Here is a 17,201-nt window from a genome sequence, read left to right on the forward strand (position 1 = left end):
CCTTCATCCTTTCTTCGCCTCCTTCTTCATCCTTTCCAAACTCTGGTAGTCATCATTCCACTCTAAAATCAGGTCCTTTACAATTCTGCACATCAGTGGCACTGTGTTTGTCTTTCTGTACATGTTTTGTTTCACTTAATATAATGCTCCCATTTCTATCATGTTGTCATAAATGACAGGATTTCCTTCTTCCCCTATGGTTGAATATTGTGCCTACATACATATTAAGTTTAGCTAGGAGTTAGAAAGATGGCTCAGTGGTTAAGATCACTTGATACTCTTCCACAGAACCTGAGTTTGTTTCCCAGAACCCCCAAAGTGACTATCAACCATCTGAAACTCCAGCTGCAGGGAGTTGCATGCCATCTTCTGGCCTCTACAGGCATTAGATATATGTGTAAAACAGACATATAGGCAGACAAAATACCTACATACATAAAATAAGTAAATCTCTAGATCAGCTTATCCTTTGTGATATAAATTGAAAATGACTGTTTAGATGTTACTCAAATAATCTTTTCTAGTTGTTTGTTCTACAGAAATGTTCTCAAGATTATTTTCACTTTTATTACACAATGATTTATGTATTTATTCACTTGTTGACATACGCTATGTTGTTTTGAATTGGAACTTTCACAGATAGTAAAAATCTTCCAGGATCATTCCCTGTCATCATAGTTTTTCACAAAGATATTTCTTAGTGTTATTTGTTTTCTCTCTGACATTTGAGTCAGCTGCACTTTTCATAAATAAAAGCAAGCTTGGTTGCATTTTTGTGTGGCTCATATTAGATTTGTACATCAAATCAAGGATAATTGGTTTCCTTTTGATACTGATTACTAATCATGTCCTTTTGAAGTAATTTAGAAATGTGGGCCTTGCCGGGCAATGGTGGCACATGCCTTTAATCCCAGCACTCAGGAGGCAGAGGCAGGAGGATCTTTGTGAGTTCAAGGCCAGCCTGGTCTACAAGAGCTAGTTCCAAAACAGACTCCAAAGCTACAGAGAAACCCTATCATGAAAAACCAAAACAATAAAACAAAACAAAAAAAATTGTAGGCCTTACATGTTTCTTGGTACTATATCTGTATAATAATGCAAATTTGTCTTTAAGAATTTACTTTTGTAATAATTACATGTTAAACTACTTTATTAAATTACCAATTTGTTCTTACCAAGTACAGAATTATATAACTTGAAATTAGTAATGATTTGCTTCTTTCCCTAATCTTTTTCGTCCATAAACTCTTGCAGTTTATGCTGGAAGCTTTGGTGTATCCCTGCCACAGTCAAATTCTTTACGCTTGTGCTTGTTTACTCTTAGGATTAGTTTGCTTTTATATCTGTCATTCTAACTTAGTTTCTACTGATATTATATTGCTCTTATAAAATAGTAATTTTTCAAACGCTTTATGTCTGATTGAATAATTTTTGATGGATGAGAATAAATAATTTTGAGATTTATCTACTCTCAAAACTGTAGTGAGATAGCTTTTATTTTACAATTTTAGGGTTTTTTTGTTTTTTTGTTTTTTTTGTTTTTTGGCTATTAACAAACAAAACTGCTATGAACACAGTTGAGCAAACGTCCTTGTGGTATGTTTGAGCATATTTTGGGGATATGCCCAAGAGTGGTATTGCTGGTTCTGGAGGTAGATTGGTTCCCAATCTTCTGAGACATATTGATTTCCAAAGTGACTGTACAAGTTTATGCTCCTACCAGCAATGGAGGAGTCTTCTCCTTGTTCCACATCCCCTCCAGCATAAGCTGTCATTTGTTTTTTCTTTTTTTTTTTTTTGCTTATAAATATTCTTTTATTATTTTTTTAGTTTATTTATTTATTAAAGATTTTTGTGGGAGCCTAGGCAGTTTGGATGCTCACCTTACTAGACCTGGATGGAGGTGAGGGTTCCTTGGACTTCCCACAGGGCAGGGAACCCTGATTGCTCTTTGGGCTGACAAGGGAGGGGGACTTGATTGGGGGAGGGAAATGGGAGGCGGTGGCAGGGAACAATTTTAGGTTTTTATAATGTTTTCTATTTCTGTCTTTCGGTGTAGACTTTTTTCTCTCTGAGATTAAGTTAAATACATCACCTTCTTTTAGAAAAGTGCTCATTTTATTGATGTTTTAAAATATTTTAGGACATCTCTGCTTTATGATAAGCTAATTTTCCTTGTTTATGACTAACCCTGCACATGACATTTTCTTTGGCTTTCTTACATTGCCTTCCATTTTCCTAAGGAGATAAGAGTCTCCTGACTACTGCTGACTTCATGATGCTCACTGGACCTGTTGTCATTTGTTGCTACGGCAGATGTATCTGGGCTTCATTCAGTGTTGCTTAAGGCCGTGTCTTCTGTTTTCAGAGCTTCTAAAGGAGTATTTCAACAAACTCTGCTTTTCTGGTCACTGCTTTGGGGCAAAATCTTCTGATTCTTAGAATTTTATTTTAAATTTTCTTTTAAAAAAATCTGTTATTTTCTTTCATTGAATAATGGTGTTTTTGACATGTGTCTTCTTCCTTCTGCCCAGCCACCATCGCCATTGCCCTTTGCTCTGACTTCCTTTTCTTTCTGAACTCCTAAAAACTAAAGCTCTGATATGGAGGTATATGTGTATGACACCTTTTCTAAGAAAACACCACACACAAACATACACACAGACACACACTTGTGCATGCATTCACATCTATTCATCCCAGGTAGGGAACACCGAATAGGTAAGATTTAAATCAAAGTCTACTTTGCAAAACATTGAGTTTTCATTTGGGTGACTAACGAGAGTAAGGGCAAAGCATTTCTTACAGAAGTATAAGTGACTCCACACAGGACTGTCGCCAAAATGGCCACCCCAGTAACTATGTGACTGTTGAAAGCTACAGTCCAGGACATCTCTGCACAGCTCACAAATACCTGCAGAAATTCCAAAATCTCTTCTGGGCAGTGAGGCTGGTCTCTTTCCTGGAGGGCAGTGATTTGCTGCTTCTCATAACTGGTCTACCTACCGCACTGGGTCTGTCCTATGCTTACACTTTCCCTTGGTGTTTCCCAGTACACCGAGTATTCGCTAAGCTGTTGGCAATTATTGATTCAATTCCTGTATATTTTCCATTACCTTTTTGGCAGCTCCTGTGGCTTACAATTTCCATCTGAGGAGAGGGGTTGCTACTTTAATGGAGAGTTTCATGTAGATTCTTCATGTTGTTGTTACTGATATCTTCCTTGCATTTTGTCAAGTCCTCCTTTAGGAAGGCTTGAATGCTTGAAATCCACATCAGTAAACACATGGAAAAGTTTGCTTTTCTCTGAATGCTTAGCAGAAATAGGCATCCCGAAGCTTACATCATGCTGTCAAATCGGTACCTTAAATGTGGGGTTTAATTCCCTATTATTTGAACTTTTTCTTTATTTGTGAGATTCAGATGCATTATTTGTTTTGCTGAATAGGGGCACATAACATTTCCTCTTTGATCAGATTTGTGCCTTACTCAGGAAAACATAGCTCTTGAAATATTTTGCTATTCCTCCTCTCTGAAAAACAAAAAATAAAAATACTCGTTATGAAATCACTCAAAAGAAGTAAGATCATTTCTCTCCCTATCTGATTTTTCTCTGGAATTGTTCTACCTTTTTAATACAGGATTTTAAGTGTTTACGAATCTAATGTATATTACTTTATTTTTTTTCTTTTGTTTATGCTTAAGAAGAAACTCTTTTTAAAATACTGAAAATAAGGTTAGAGGTAGCTCAGGGATTAAGAACACTTGCTGCTGTTCTTCCAGAAGGCCTGGGTTCAGTTCCCAGCAACTACATGGAGCAGCTCACAACTGCATATAATTCCAGCTCCAGTTCCTCTTCTGACCTCCATGGATACCCACATGCATAGTGTACATATAGACAAGTAGGTACACATGCATAGACAAAAATAAAACATAAAAAAATTAAAAATAATGAAAATATACAAACATTTTCTTTACTTTGGGGTGTTTTATCTCACGGTGAGCATGTAGCATGTGACAGAAGGATGGATTTTATATATTCTACCCAGTTCTTTTTGTCTTGAAGATGTTTCTTTTGCCAGTAGTGTGCTTATTCATGTAATGCATTTTATAGCATTCTACATTTTTAAAAGCTTGTTGGATATTATTTACAAAATAAAAGAGTAAACTTCTTTTGGTATGCATACATTTCAGAGTTTATTTTACTTTCATGCACTTATTATGTAGAAATTGATATACATTTCTTCAAGTTCCAAAAGGCAGTGCCATAGTCTTTATTCCAAAGGCATTGCAATGACAACACAGTGCTAGTCAGCCTGCATAACAAATATCTGGGAGGAAGAATTCAACTGAGAAACAGTTAATCTGCATCTCAGTGGCAGGTTTTAGTTCACAGTTAGGGTCTCCATTGTCCTTGGGCCAGTGATGAGGCAGAGCCTCAAAGAGGTGTAGTAAGAAGGGTCATTTGTTGGTTCCCAGCCGCCTGGCTAGCTTCAACCTGAAATAATCACACAGAAACTATATTATTTTAAAACACTGCTTGACCGATTAACTCTAGCTTCTTATTGGCTAACTCTTACATGTGAATTTAACCCATCTCCATTAATCTATGTATCACCACGAGGTCGTGGCTTACCAGCAAAGTTTCAGCAAATCTATCTCCAGTGGGAGCTCTATGGCATCTCCCTGACTCTGCCCTTCTTTTTCCCAGCATACTGCCTAGCTCTGCCTAGTTCTGTTCTTCCCTACCATAAGCTCAAAGTAGTTCTTTGTTCATTTACCAGTAAAAGCAACACATAGAGACAGAAGGACCTTCCACACCGTAGAGGAAGGTCATAGAGAAGGGTGCCTCACCTCCTGGCACCCACTAGACAAGCAGAAGAGTCACAGGAAAAGGTCAAAGCTATACACAGTGCCCACAGTGCCCCTCTCCTCCATCGAGGCGCCACCTTCTGCACTTCTATCGACTAGTCAAAATTTGAGGGCACCAATGGAGTAGACCCCTGATTAGGGCAGAGCTTCCATGATCAATTTCTATGTCTGATGAACCTCCATGGTTCACCAAAGGGTATGCTTGCTCATTTCATTCTAATCACTGTATCTAATCAAGTTGATAGGATGTCAAACAAACATTCTTCACAGAAAACTCACGATTGGGAGCACTGTGCTTTTCTCACAGTTTGATTGTGTGGGTTTTTTTGTTTGTTTTGTTTTGTTTTTTAACTCTAAATTATTTTGTTCTATTTTCCAACTAACAGCGATATGCATGATTTTTTCCTTTATAATTTGTATATTCTGTCTGGGTACTTCTGATATACTCAATGTAAACTAAGTTCAAACTGAAAGAATACATTTCTTTAGAAAATTATTTATATGTTCTCAGCACTCTATCAAGTTTTGCTAGGCCAACTCTCTAGGACTTTACTGTAAAATATTATGATATAATCGGTGACTTTAATGTTTAAGCTTTAGTGTATCATTTAAAAATAAACCCCCACTAATGTTCTTCTGAAAGCATTTGAAAAAAAATTTAAATCATTGTATTAGAAATATTAATTGTAACTATATATTATTGTTCTAAAATAAATAATGTGAGAAAATTTATTTTCCCTTACTTTTGATAGTGTCTTATCCTCTTGTGTAACATTTATATACTTAAGTATTAGTTAACTTTAACCACAATTTATTTTAATATGCTGGCCACAAATTCCTAAATCAACATTGTAGACCAAATGCCTATTGTTATCTTATATTTTAGGTTAGTGGGATGGTTTGGCCATGAACGCAGTACAAGATTTAAGATGGATAACAGTAAGTATATTCGATTTTATATTTTATATGCAATTTTGTTTTGCCTTCATTCTGATTTTCAGCTGACTTTGGATTCCATGTAATAGACATGTCCCATGGGGAATGCACTTTGAAAATGTCATTGTGGTTTCCAAAATAAGAAATGACATTTCAGTATGTAGGGCTAAGTGTTTATAGATTTAGCGTGATTTTGTATTTTATCCCTTTGAAGAGAGATTAAAGGAAGTGAAATCTAGCCTGCGGCTCATGTGGCTTGGTCAGATTCCCGAGTAGGAATGGCCAAAACACATGCAGGGAAGACGGGGCAATTTGGTGATCGAGGCCAGCACCAGAGAAACATGACTGTCAATCCCAAGCTGCTGCTTAATTGTTTTGTGATAATGCCAGTCATTGTTCTGTTCCACACATTCAACGTGAATAATGTTGACTTCAGTGTTCAGTTTAAGAGTAAATTAAATTCAAAATTACAAACCCAGTGGTGTACTGGATTGCTATAAACAAATTTTGACATTCATTCTTTCCGGTTATCCCCCTGCTATGGCATTTGCCATGCACCAAAGTATAAGAATCACTATAAGAAGATGCATCAATGGGTAGTAAGCTGCCATGCACTAGGGTCAAAACTGCCCTCTTCCTTTTTCCCATGGCTGTACCCCAGCCTTCTAGAACATCAGAGGTATCATGAGCATTTGTCAGTTAGGCATAAATTTCAGTGTCCAGATCTTAGGAGCTGTTTATATGTCTTTAAATTGGCAATAGCCAAGTCACAGAGTTTTGGTTGACAACACCAGTAAAATTAAAAGCCAGACTGCTAACCTGTTAGCTTCATGCCTGTCACCTCAATTAACTGAAGTAAGATTTCTTATCAGTCATGAGGGAATTTGGTCACGAACTGAGCTGGCTCTACTGCTATGACATAGGAGATAGGAACTATTTTAAGTGCTCTGCTCAGCTCTCTATTGAGTTCTAAAGTAGCCATAAAGGCACATACATATCACCTAGGCCATTGTTCAAAGAGCCTTTGCTTTTAAAAAATGATTTGAAACCATGTAGTGGATTGAACTTTGCTTGCTGGTCTTATTTCAGCTAGCCCAAGGACTGATGACTTTCCAAAGACATTTAATACTTTTCTTTTAGTTTTAAGTGAATTTCTGATCACCCCAGTGTTATTAGATTTACCAACCCCTTTCTTTTCTAGCTCATCTTATATAGGCATATCTTCTATCTCCTCTCCCTTTCCTAAGAAAACCATGTGACCTACTAAAACTCCTAGAGCTAAAATCACTTCCCTAGGTCATCTTATTCCTCTCTCTGCATTCAGGTGACTCAGGTTCACATGCCTTGTAATCTTGATGTGCTCGCTCATGATATGACATTCAAAATAGCTTTTAGAGTATAGTGTAAGAAGGAAATACTATCTTGGAGCCAGGAAGACAGAGGGTAGGGTTTAGACCATTGGTTTCTTCCTTGTGGGGTTCTAATGTCAAGTCAGCTGACAGGGCTGAGACCAAGTCATAGGCATTTCCATGGGATGAAAACGTGCCAAAATTGTCCCTCCTCTGAGTTTCTTTTATTCAGGAATGTCTCTGGGGGAGGGGGATAGTTTTAAATCTTACTTTTAAAATATTGACTTCTTCATAGTTGTAAGTCCCTCTTTAAAGGATGTTGTAAATAATGATACTACTATAAATTATACTAATTTTTCAGAGCTGCAGTTAATCCCTGGGGCCAGTGGATTCCGAATTTCGAACCCTCCCATTTTGTTGGTCTGTCCCTTGCATGCTAGTTTAGAGGTAAGAAACCTGGGCTTCTGCCTTCCTACATCCTGTTCTGCTTGCCTCACCTGGTTGTCACAGGTCCTAAAGGGTTTCTACTACTCAGAAAGATCCTGAATAAGCACTAGCAATGGACAACAGGCAGCATTTCCCACTGGGACAGTGACTATGACTGTGACCTTGAATTTGTTAATTGGACCTGATGTGGGAAGAGGCATCCATGGCTGTTCTACTGAGATGTATATGGACTTGACTGAATCAATGTTCATCTTTCCATAAATCAAATGAGCATACAATATTTAATTCTAAGTTAATTCATTCAAGAGGCTGATATGTACTGAGAAAGAATTGCCAGGCATTGTTGTGATTTCTAGGCATCCTGTTACCTCCAGCTGTGCAAGCCAAGGAACAACCAACATGCCCTGTAAAAGTTACCTAACTTTTGTAAGCTAAATGAATGGAGAAACCATATATAGAATAAAGTGGCTTCACTAAACAGGGTAGGTATTTTATACTGAGGTGTCTATGGCATTATATCTATGTATAATTTTGGCATAATCACTCAGTATTTTCTTTTAAATTAATTTATATATTTGTCTAAATTGATTTTACACAGTATTAATATTTGTAAAATCAGGTTTGTAGATATGTATGTATACAAAAAAAGATATAGATAAATGAACATAATCTAGAAATTAAACTGTTATGTGTTTGATATCACTTAGTGATATTCTAAATTTATTCCAGTAAATATAATACATATAATTATTACTTATCAGGTAATTAAAATTATATAACCTTGGGCTAGAGAAGTGGCTCAGGGGTTAAGAATACTGGCTGCCCAACCACAGGACTTGGGTTTGATTGCGGGCACCCACATGGCAGCTTACAACTGTCTATAACTCCAGTCCCAAGGAATACAGTGCCTTTTTCTGGTCTCTGTGGGCACCATGCAGACATTTGGTGCACATATACACATGCATAAAGAGAAAACACCCATACATATAAAATAATAATACATTTCTAAAGTTATATATTTTATATTGATATTATTATATTATTGAATAAATTCAACTAAAATGTATTTCAAATTATACCTCTTTAAACAGATGTTTTATGCCTCCGTTAGTCAATTGAAGATTTGGGATGTTTTTAATACCTTCTAAATCACCTAATTCGTGATATTTTAGGAAATCCTGTTGTGCAGGATTTGACCTTGAAAGTGTTGATTAAAAAGAAAAGGTCTCTCTTCTAAACCGAAAATATAGTAGTTTTTTATCATGGCCACTGGGTGGCAGTATCAAATTCCTGTTATTGTGCACCTTTATCGCTTGCTTTCTCTTTTCATCCTAGTTTAGGAAGCACCTTCTCAGTTTAACCACTAGATGGAGCATGTGCTGTTTTCACCTTTTTGAACTGTATTGTTTTGATAGAAAATACACCAAGTGACAAGATTAGTTTTCAATCTGCTAAACACCTTTCAAAGTCTTTTGGAGGAAAAGTCTGTGCAGTACTTTGTCTAAGTATATTTAGTAGTTGTCTAGTACTATTTAATAACAAGTAACCATGAAGAGAAACAGTGTGTTTAGTGGTTTGGAGACAGGAGGTGTTATCCCACTTTGCAAGGTTGTAACAGAAGGGCTAAGAATGGAAGCCACCAAGACACACCCTAGTGAGCTAGGCAGGGCTAGCATTTACCTCATTGCTTCTGATTTCCCTTATCCATATATTCTGAAATTGTCCATTTTATTATTATTTTTTACTCAAGACAGGATGGCCTCCAATCAGTTGCCTCCACCTTTGAGGTGGAGTGATTCCAGCCTGGGGGGCCACACCCAGTCCCTCTCATTTAGCAAACCATCTGCACAGAAGAGAGGCAGACTCTCCTTTATTCTACCGCTGGTCTCATGCTGAATGAGAGCCATGTATATCAACTTTCTATTTCCAGACTCTGGGGATCGACTGATCTTTCTCTTTAATACCTAAACTTAAACCTACCCAACAAACCTTAACAGCCACCTGTGGCTGGGCACACAGGTCACATTGGCTTTGGGTTTGGGATTTGGGATTATTGTACCTATTCACTACCAAGGCTATGTTCTAGCCAAATGGTCTTTTCCCCATTTTTAGTTTTTAATTTTTAGACATTTTAATTGAAATATAATTATGTCACTTTCCTCCTTCCCTTTTCTGCCTCTAGCCTCTTCTTCTAACTCATTCTCTGCCCCTCTCCAACTGAGCCTCTTCTTTGATCATTTTTTTTTTAAATACACCCTCAATCTTTGTAGCAACTGAAGTGGTTTCAAAGTTTTTTCCTCAAAATTTTAAACTGCAAAGGTTAAAAATTACAAAATAACACCCAATCCCCATTTCCATTCTCTGATATTGTAATCCCCATCTATTTCTGAGCCAGGTCAGTAAGCATTGGCAAGTTAAGCTCCTTGGCTTTATCTTATATGTTTGGTTTGTTTCTTTCTGGGAGAGAGCAGACCATGCTGTGGAGATGAGAAAGGAGAAATGTTGGGGGGAATGTAAGAAAGAGGGTTTGAAGTGAGAAAATCTGTGCAATGGGGGAAGTGAGGACTTGGGGGAAGGCCAGCTGGAGGAGAAAAAGGACAAAGGAGAAAGGATGAGAGAGTAGGCAGAGGACACCCCTTACTGAAACATGACCAGGACTTAAATGAAAGAAACAAATGATATAACCATTTTGTCTTGTCCACTTCCCTTTCAAAACATTCTGTTTTTGTTTGTTCGTTTGATTTTTATTTTTCGAGACAGGGTTTCTTTGTAGCTTTGTAGCCTGTCCTGGAACTAGCTCTTGTAGACCAGGGTAGCCTCGAACTCACAAGGATCCACCTGCCTCTGCCTCTGCCTCCTGAGTACTGGGATTAAAGGTCTGCACCACCAACACCGGCTCATCCTTTCAAAACACATATATATTCATTGAAAAGAACTTTAAAAAATTGTATTTATGCAGTGGGTGGAGATAAGCAGGCCATGGTGCACACATGGATGTCAGAGGACATTTCAGATTCTGTACTCTCCCTCCACCTTTGTGTACGTGGGCTCTCTGGCTTGCGCAGCAAGTAGTTTGCACGCTGAGACATCTCTCTGGCCCTGTCCCGTTGATTTTTAATGTAGAATCCTCCAGTTGTTTTTCAAGTATATAGAATAAAAATGGCTTTGTTTACAACTCCATTTGTTCAATTGATATTATTAAAAGTATTTTCTATCATCTGTTTGAAACTGTTACTTCCTGTCCACTGCTAGGTGGTGGTCATTTATGCAGCCATTTGTTTACTCTAGTTTTGTAATGAAGACGTGTGGAGCAGAGAAATTTCAGAAATTTCCACAGTTTTCTGGCTGCTAAGTTACAATTTTTTTGAATTTTATATTTAATGTTTGTATTTTATATAGCAATAAGGACACAATTTCTGCTCAATATATACATTTATAATGGTATAAACTATAAAAACTGTTCAAAAACACAAATTGAATATTCAAGCTGAGTGCATGGCGATGAAGCCCAAGAGAGCAGCAGGACAAAAGGAAGGTGTTTCTTCACAAGGCATAGGGACCCAAGTTTGAAAACATAAGACACCGGACAGGCATGGCAGCTGTTCATCCCAGCACTCAGGAGGCAGAGGCAGAGGCAGAGGCAGGTGGATATCTGTGAGTTCTAGGCCTGCCAGGGATCCATAGTAAGATACTATCTCAAAGGAGAGGAAAGGAAGAAAGGAAAGAAGGAAAGAAAGGGAGAAAACCTGAAGGAAGGAGAAAAGAAAAGAAGCAAAAGTAAAGGAAAAGTATATAGAGAAAAACAGAAATAAAATGAAAGAAAAAAGAAAAAGGTGATAGTTAATGGTCTCCAAGAGCTTCATTCCCTGCATATACAAATGAATTGTTAAAAGTGATACCTTTTCCTCCATATACATAGGGTCTTCTTTCACGGAGCCCATACCAAACAGAAAACACTCTCTTTGTACAGTCCTATTTTTCCTTGTTATTATATTCAGGGGATGTGGTGTTTACAAGTAGCTACATAACAGTCGACATATTAGGTACTGTTCAGTAGGATCCTTAAGTACTATAGTGTGTGAGAGGATGTGTCAACGTCACGTGAAAGTTCAATGCTATTATAGTTATGGGCCATGGCTGTCAAGGGTTTGGGTACTTGCAGGGTCCTGGAAGCAGGTGGAAGGGGGCAAGTTGTATTTTACACATTACACTACGTGCATATTTGGGGGCCAGTAGCTGAACCTGAAAATTTTATAGAATAGTTTATTAAACAAGATAATTCTAGAATCTTATGATATCCAGAGAGAAACTTGAGCTAATGCATCTCATCGTCCGTTTCAAAGTCTTATGAGACATGCCTGGCCAGTCTGCTTCTACTCTGCAAAGAGTGTGCTGTCCTAAACCCTGACTGGCTTCGCAGAAGCTTCAGCTGGCCAGTCTTGTTTTGTAAAAGGTAATAAAGCTCCCGGCAGCTTGGCCCTAATGTCCTGAAGCTGGTGGTGCTGTCTCTACAAAGACACCTGCACCGTCCTACACCAGCCTCTGCCTGCAGTTGCATCTTCCTGCAGCTCCATCTGCCTGCAGTAACAGGTGCAGTCACTCATCTCAAACAGTGCTTCTCTCTTCAGCAACTTTACAGCTTTAGGCCCGGACCTCGAGCCTGCAGCTGGACCGTCACTAATTTCACTAAATCACGGTCCTAACTTTTAGCAAGTCCATACCTTATACACAGTATATCCAGAGAAATCTTGGCTTACTGGGTCAAGTCTTATTAGAATTCCTTCTCCCACGTGTTGTTTCATGTCTTGATGAATCCCACTATCACTGAATGACATCACTCACATTTATTCCTGATCTTTTCGCTCATGTTACAGCAAAGGACATTAATGGAGTGCCATATGCATCACGCTGTTAACATTTCCTCCGGTCCTTATGTGGAGGATACATTTTTTAAACAAGACAGAAAAGGCATGTCTGTTCTGGCTCATAATATTAGCACAACAATTATTGTAGACCCTTGTCTCCAATTCTGACAGGCCCATCAGACAGCAAGTGGTAATGTTTGCACAAGTGCTAGAGTTTGCAAGGAACTGAGAGGAGGAAGGTACTGGCAGCTAAATTCCTCAGCAATAATAAATACTGATGCAGCATTGTTAGCATCTCTGAGAAAATCAGCTTCATAATTTAGCTTTGCAAATATAAACTGGGTGACAGCGATTCACACCTGTAATCCCATCCACTCAGGGAGATCTCTGAGTTCAAGGACAGCCTGGTCTACACAGCAAGTTCCAGGGCAGTCAGGGCTACACAGAGAAACCATGTCTCAGAAAACAAACAACGACAACAAAATACTGACTTGGTAAAATATAGTGATCACCAAAATGTTGTGGACAATACCAAAATCCACATATACGCATGTATTTGTCTTATGTAGGATGTTCTGTGGACCAAACTATATACAGACAACAGTTGAATGGTCTTAAGCAAAACTTTCCTTCTCTTGCAAATATTGTTTAAAATGGCATATACATATATTTTCTTCACTATTAATGACAAAGCATTTAAAAAACATGGCATGTTTTAATAGAGAAAAGATTTCCTGAAAGGTGATGAGCTTTTAATAGGTCGACAATGGGAATTTTTTTTATGTGCGATTTACATTTAAGTGTTGTGTATCTTTAAGTCAGTAGGCACTACTAATCTGATTGTCATCCTCAGCTCTTCCAGCAGGCAACTATGACAGCCCTGAGGAGAAAATCCATTCTGCTGACAGGCTATCTGGAATACATGCTCAAACAGTACCGCAGCAAAGGGAACACAGGAAACAAGGGGCCACTTGTGAACATCATCACCCCACCCAGAGCAGAGGAACGTGGCTGCCAGTTAACACTGACCTTTTCCATTTCCAAGAAAGGCGTTTTTAAGGAACTGGAAAAAAGAGGAGTCGTTGTATGTATATGATCAGTTCATGGCTTGCATTGAACCACAGGTTCTCTTTGGGTTTCAGTTTAGGATGGGTCTTAGGTTCCTCAGTTTACATATCATTCCTGTCAGCCAGTCAGGATAAGTTGAACACCAACTTGGCACTCATCACTCTGCAGATTGATAGTCACAAGTGCCCTCTGCTGTTTCTGATCAGATTAGACAACAAATCCTGCTTTTGAGAAATACTCTTGTTATTTACTCAGTTTTTAATAGTTAAGAGGGAATATATTTCATTGAAGTGAAGAAAAGGTTTTTACCAGTTTTGACTTGGAGATAGATAGATAGATAGATAGATAGATAGATAGATAGATAGATGATAGATATACATATGCATATTCTTAAACTTGGTCATGGTGATGACAACGCGACATGTAATTATGTGGTCCTACTTTCAAACCCATCAGCAGTTCTGGGGACAGAGAAACAATTTCTCTCTCTATGATTAAGGGTTAGAGAATTAATAAAGGGTGGTTTCTAAAGCTCCTAGCATCTCACTGAGGGATTGGACATTTAAACTGGTCCCAGGGTTTCATCAACCCTGAGGCTTACCCTCTGGAAAGCTGGGTAGAGAATCCATTTTCAAAGATAACTCTCAGTGACTTCAGAAATATAATTTAGACAGTCACATTGAATCCACTGCTGTGTCAAAATTAAGAAGAAAGTTTAAACTTACAGAGACAGTTTTTAAAAAATGCTCGTGTATTGAGTTTTAGGGAAGACATGATCTACGGAATTTTATATTGTAAGTAGAGTTTCTGTGTGTGGATACTGCTAAGATGACGATTTTCTTTTTCTTTCCAGTGTGACAAACGAGAACCAGATGGCATCCGTGTGGCCCCTGTTCCTCTCTACAATTCTTTCCACGATGTTTATAAGTTTGTCAGACTGCTCGCTGCCATACTTAACTCTGCAAAAACTATCCATGTTATCTAGAATAACTCAAGCAAATCTCACTTCACTACTCTTGAATTGTAGTCATTAATAATTATCAGGAAATTGGTTGTATAGAACTGGTAATAATTATATAAACTTAAAAAAAACTTGACAAATGCATTAATGACTGTGTTGCTGGGGAATGTAGAGTCTCTAAGGCTCGGGAATCAGTCATTCCGTGGCTCCAACCTGTAGGCCACTGTCTTGATCAGCTGTGTATTCCCTGGTCACTGAAAGGTTTTCTGTTTAATCTGTGATTAAACTGACAACTTTATAATCTATGTGGACGTCTTGTATCAGCATAGGAAATGTCTCTTCAATTCTGATGTAAAAACAAGTTTTTCTTTTAAAACATGCAACTGAGTCATCTGAAATATGTATGATCTTGTGATGTTCCCTCCAATTCCAGGAAAAGAAAACCCACTTTCTATGCCATTACAATGTGTGTGTGCATGTGTGTGTGTGCATGTGTGTGTGTGTGTGTGATGCACATACATGACAGATGAGGGTGAAGATGCTTAGGCCTACGTGCTCATGTGAAGACAGAGAGAAACACTGGCTATTTATAAAAATGTTATTCATATATAAATATATATATATATATGTGTGTGTGTGTGTGTGTGTGTTTTGCTTGCATGTTTGTCTGTTCATCATGCATGTACATGCTCTGTCCACAGCAGCTAGAATAGGGTATCAGATCACCTGGAACAAGAGTTACAGCCATTCATGAGCTGCTTTGTGGGTGCTGGGAATCCAACCCAGGTCCTCTGGAAGAGCAACCAGGGCTCTAGTCCTCTTAAGTATCTCCCCAACCCTTCCACCTCATATTTTGATACAAGCTTTCTCATCAAATCTGGAACTCACTTCTTCAGCTCGTGTGGCTGACCAGTGAGTGAGTGTTCAGGGTTTCTCTGTCTCTGTCTCTGTCCCCTCCCATTAGTGCTGGATTACAGGTGCACACTGTCTCACATAGATTTTACATGGATTCCGGTGTCTGAACATAGGTTCTAATGTTTGGGCAGCCAGCACTTCAACCACCAAACCATTCCCCAGTCATCGTTTTGCTATTTTAACTTTGTTTTTTTATTTATAGTTTGTGTCTTTCACATCATGCATCTCCATCCCATTCATTTCTCAGTCCCTTTGTATCTACCCTCTGCCCTTGAAACCTTCCCACCAAAATAAAATAACATTTAAGAGAAAAAGAAGAAGAAGAAAACCAATTTCATCATAGAAGCTGTAGTTTGACACGGTGAGTCATGCAGCAAACTCTTTTATCCATATATCTTAATTGCAAGTGTTCAATGCAATGAGTGATTGGTCTGGTTCTGGGTCTTTGATTTCTGCTACACTTTGATGCTGGGTTCTCACCGGAACTCCTCTTGGTTACCCTGCTGTTGTGTTGTGGAGATCCCGCAGCTTGGGGTCTGTAAGATCACCCCCTTCACGTGCTCCAGCACATCACAGATGAGTTAGATGTTGGGGTGAGCCAGCTCATAAACCTGGTTCTGGACATGGGTAATTGCAGGGTTGGTCAGCCCACCAGCTCTTTCTTATCCTCACTACCAAGGTGGGCTCTTCTGCATTGCCCCCTTGGAGTGAGGAACAAGAAGTGGGGCCACTTCTCCTGTTTTCACGTCCTCACCACTTCTCCTATTTTCACGTCCTCAGGTGACCCTATTTTCCCACACCTACACCTTCGGGGCCAGTTCTACTAGGCACCACTCTCCTGAGTGCCGCTGCTGTTAAGGGGCAGGAACAACTATCTTACTCTTATGATCTCAGGGCTAGCTCTCGCACCTGCCTCAATTGTTGATGGGTGTGGGATGTGGGGGGGGGGAGCATCACTCCCCCCGCCTATGTTGCCACATAACAGACGATTAATGGGGACTGCTTTCCCATGCTCATAAATTCGTGTCTGGCTCACGCATACCTGCCATTGGGGTTGGTTCTATTGTGTTGCCCAGGTGAGGTACAGGGCCTGCTCGCCTGAGTGTTGCAGCTGGTGGGGCCAGAGTCAGCTCTCACTCTCATGACCTCAGGGCCAGCTCTCCCACTGCCTCAAGCTTCATGAGGGTGCATCTCTCCCTGCTCGTGCCACCAGATGACTGACGGCAGGTGAGTGATAGGGACAGCTCTCTCATGCTCCCAGCTTCAGGACTGGCTCACTCACGCCTCCTCCAATGCCGTTGACTCTATTGTGCTGCCCAGGTAAGGTGAGGTTGGTTAAGGGGAGGGTCGGCTCCCTCACCCACCACAGGTGGCTGGGGAAAGGGGGAAAGGGCATCTTTCTCTTACCCTCACCACAGCTTGGCAGAGAAGTGGTTTGTGGTCAGCTACACCCTCAGGTCTATTTCAGTTCCTCCTCTGCCATCAGGATCAGCTCGACTGTGCTTCCCAGGCAAGGAACAGGGCCCACTTTCCTGAGCACTGCAGGGGGCAAGAGGGAGGGTCATGAGAGATGAATTGTGAGGACAGCTCTTGCACTCTTACAACCTCAGGGCTGACTCACCTCCGCCTCCACCAGCAGGGTTGGTTCTCTTATGCCACCCAGGTGAGGTGGAGGGCCTGCTTCCCTGAGTGTTGCAGCTGTGGTAAATGGGTCAGCTCTTTAGCCAACTGGAGAGGGTAGGGACAAGGTGGGGGGCATCTTTCCCTCACCCCTACCACCACAACACC

The 17,201-nt window shown here is 39.6% G+C and overlaps 1 protein-coding gene across 1 annotated transcript in view; it reads left to right on the forward strand.

Moving 5' to 3' along the window:
• LOC121433212 (kynureninase) overlaps positions 1-14,878 on the forward strand; it is a 127,674-nt gene extending 112,796 nt beyond the window's left edge. The window contains exons 11-14 of the mRNA XM_041631558.1: positions 5,759-5,811; positions 7,519-7,604; positions 13,323-13,553; positions 14,391-14,878. Of these exons, the coding sequence (XP_041487492.1) occupies positions 5,759-5,811; positions 7,519-7,604; positions 13,323-13,553; positions 14,391-14,522 (502 nt within the window). The 3' untranslated portion in view covers positions 14,523-14,878. The remainder of the gene's footprint in view (positions 1-5,758; positions 5,812-7,518; positions 7,605-13,322; positions 13,554-14,390) is intronic.
• Positions 14,879-17,201: the final 2,323 nt, after the last annotated feature.

The sequence above is a fragment of the Microtus oregoni genome, unplaced genomic scaffold (genome assembly GCF_018167655.1).
Source record: "Microtus oregoni isolate MIOR12 unplaced genomic scaffold, Mior012 000037F_ref0000500, whole genome shotgun sequence".
Taxonomy (NCBI): Eukaryota; Metazoa; Chordata; class Mammalia; order Rodentia; family Cricetidae; genus Microtus; species Microtus oregoni.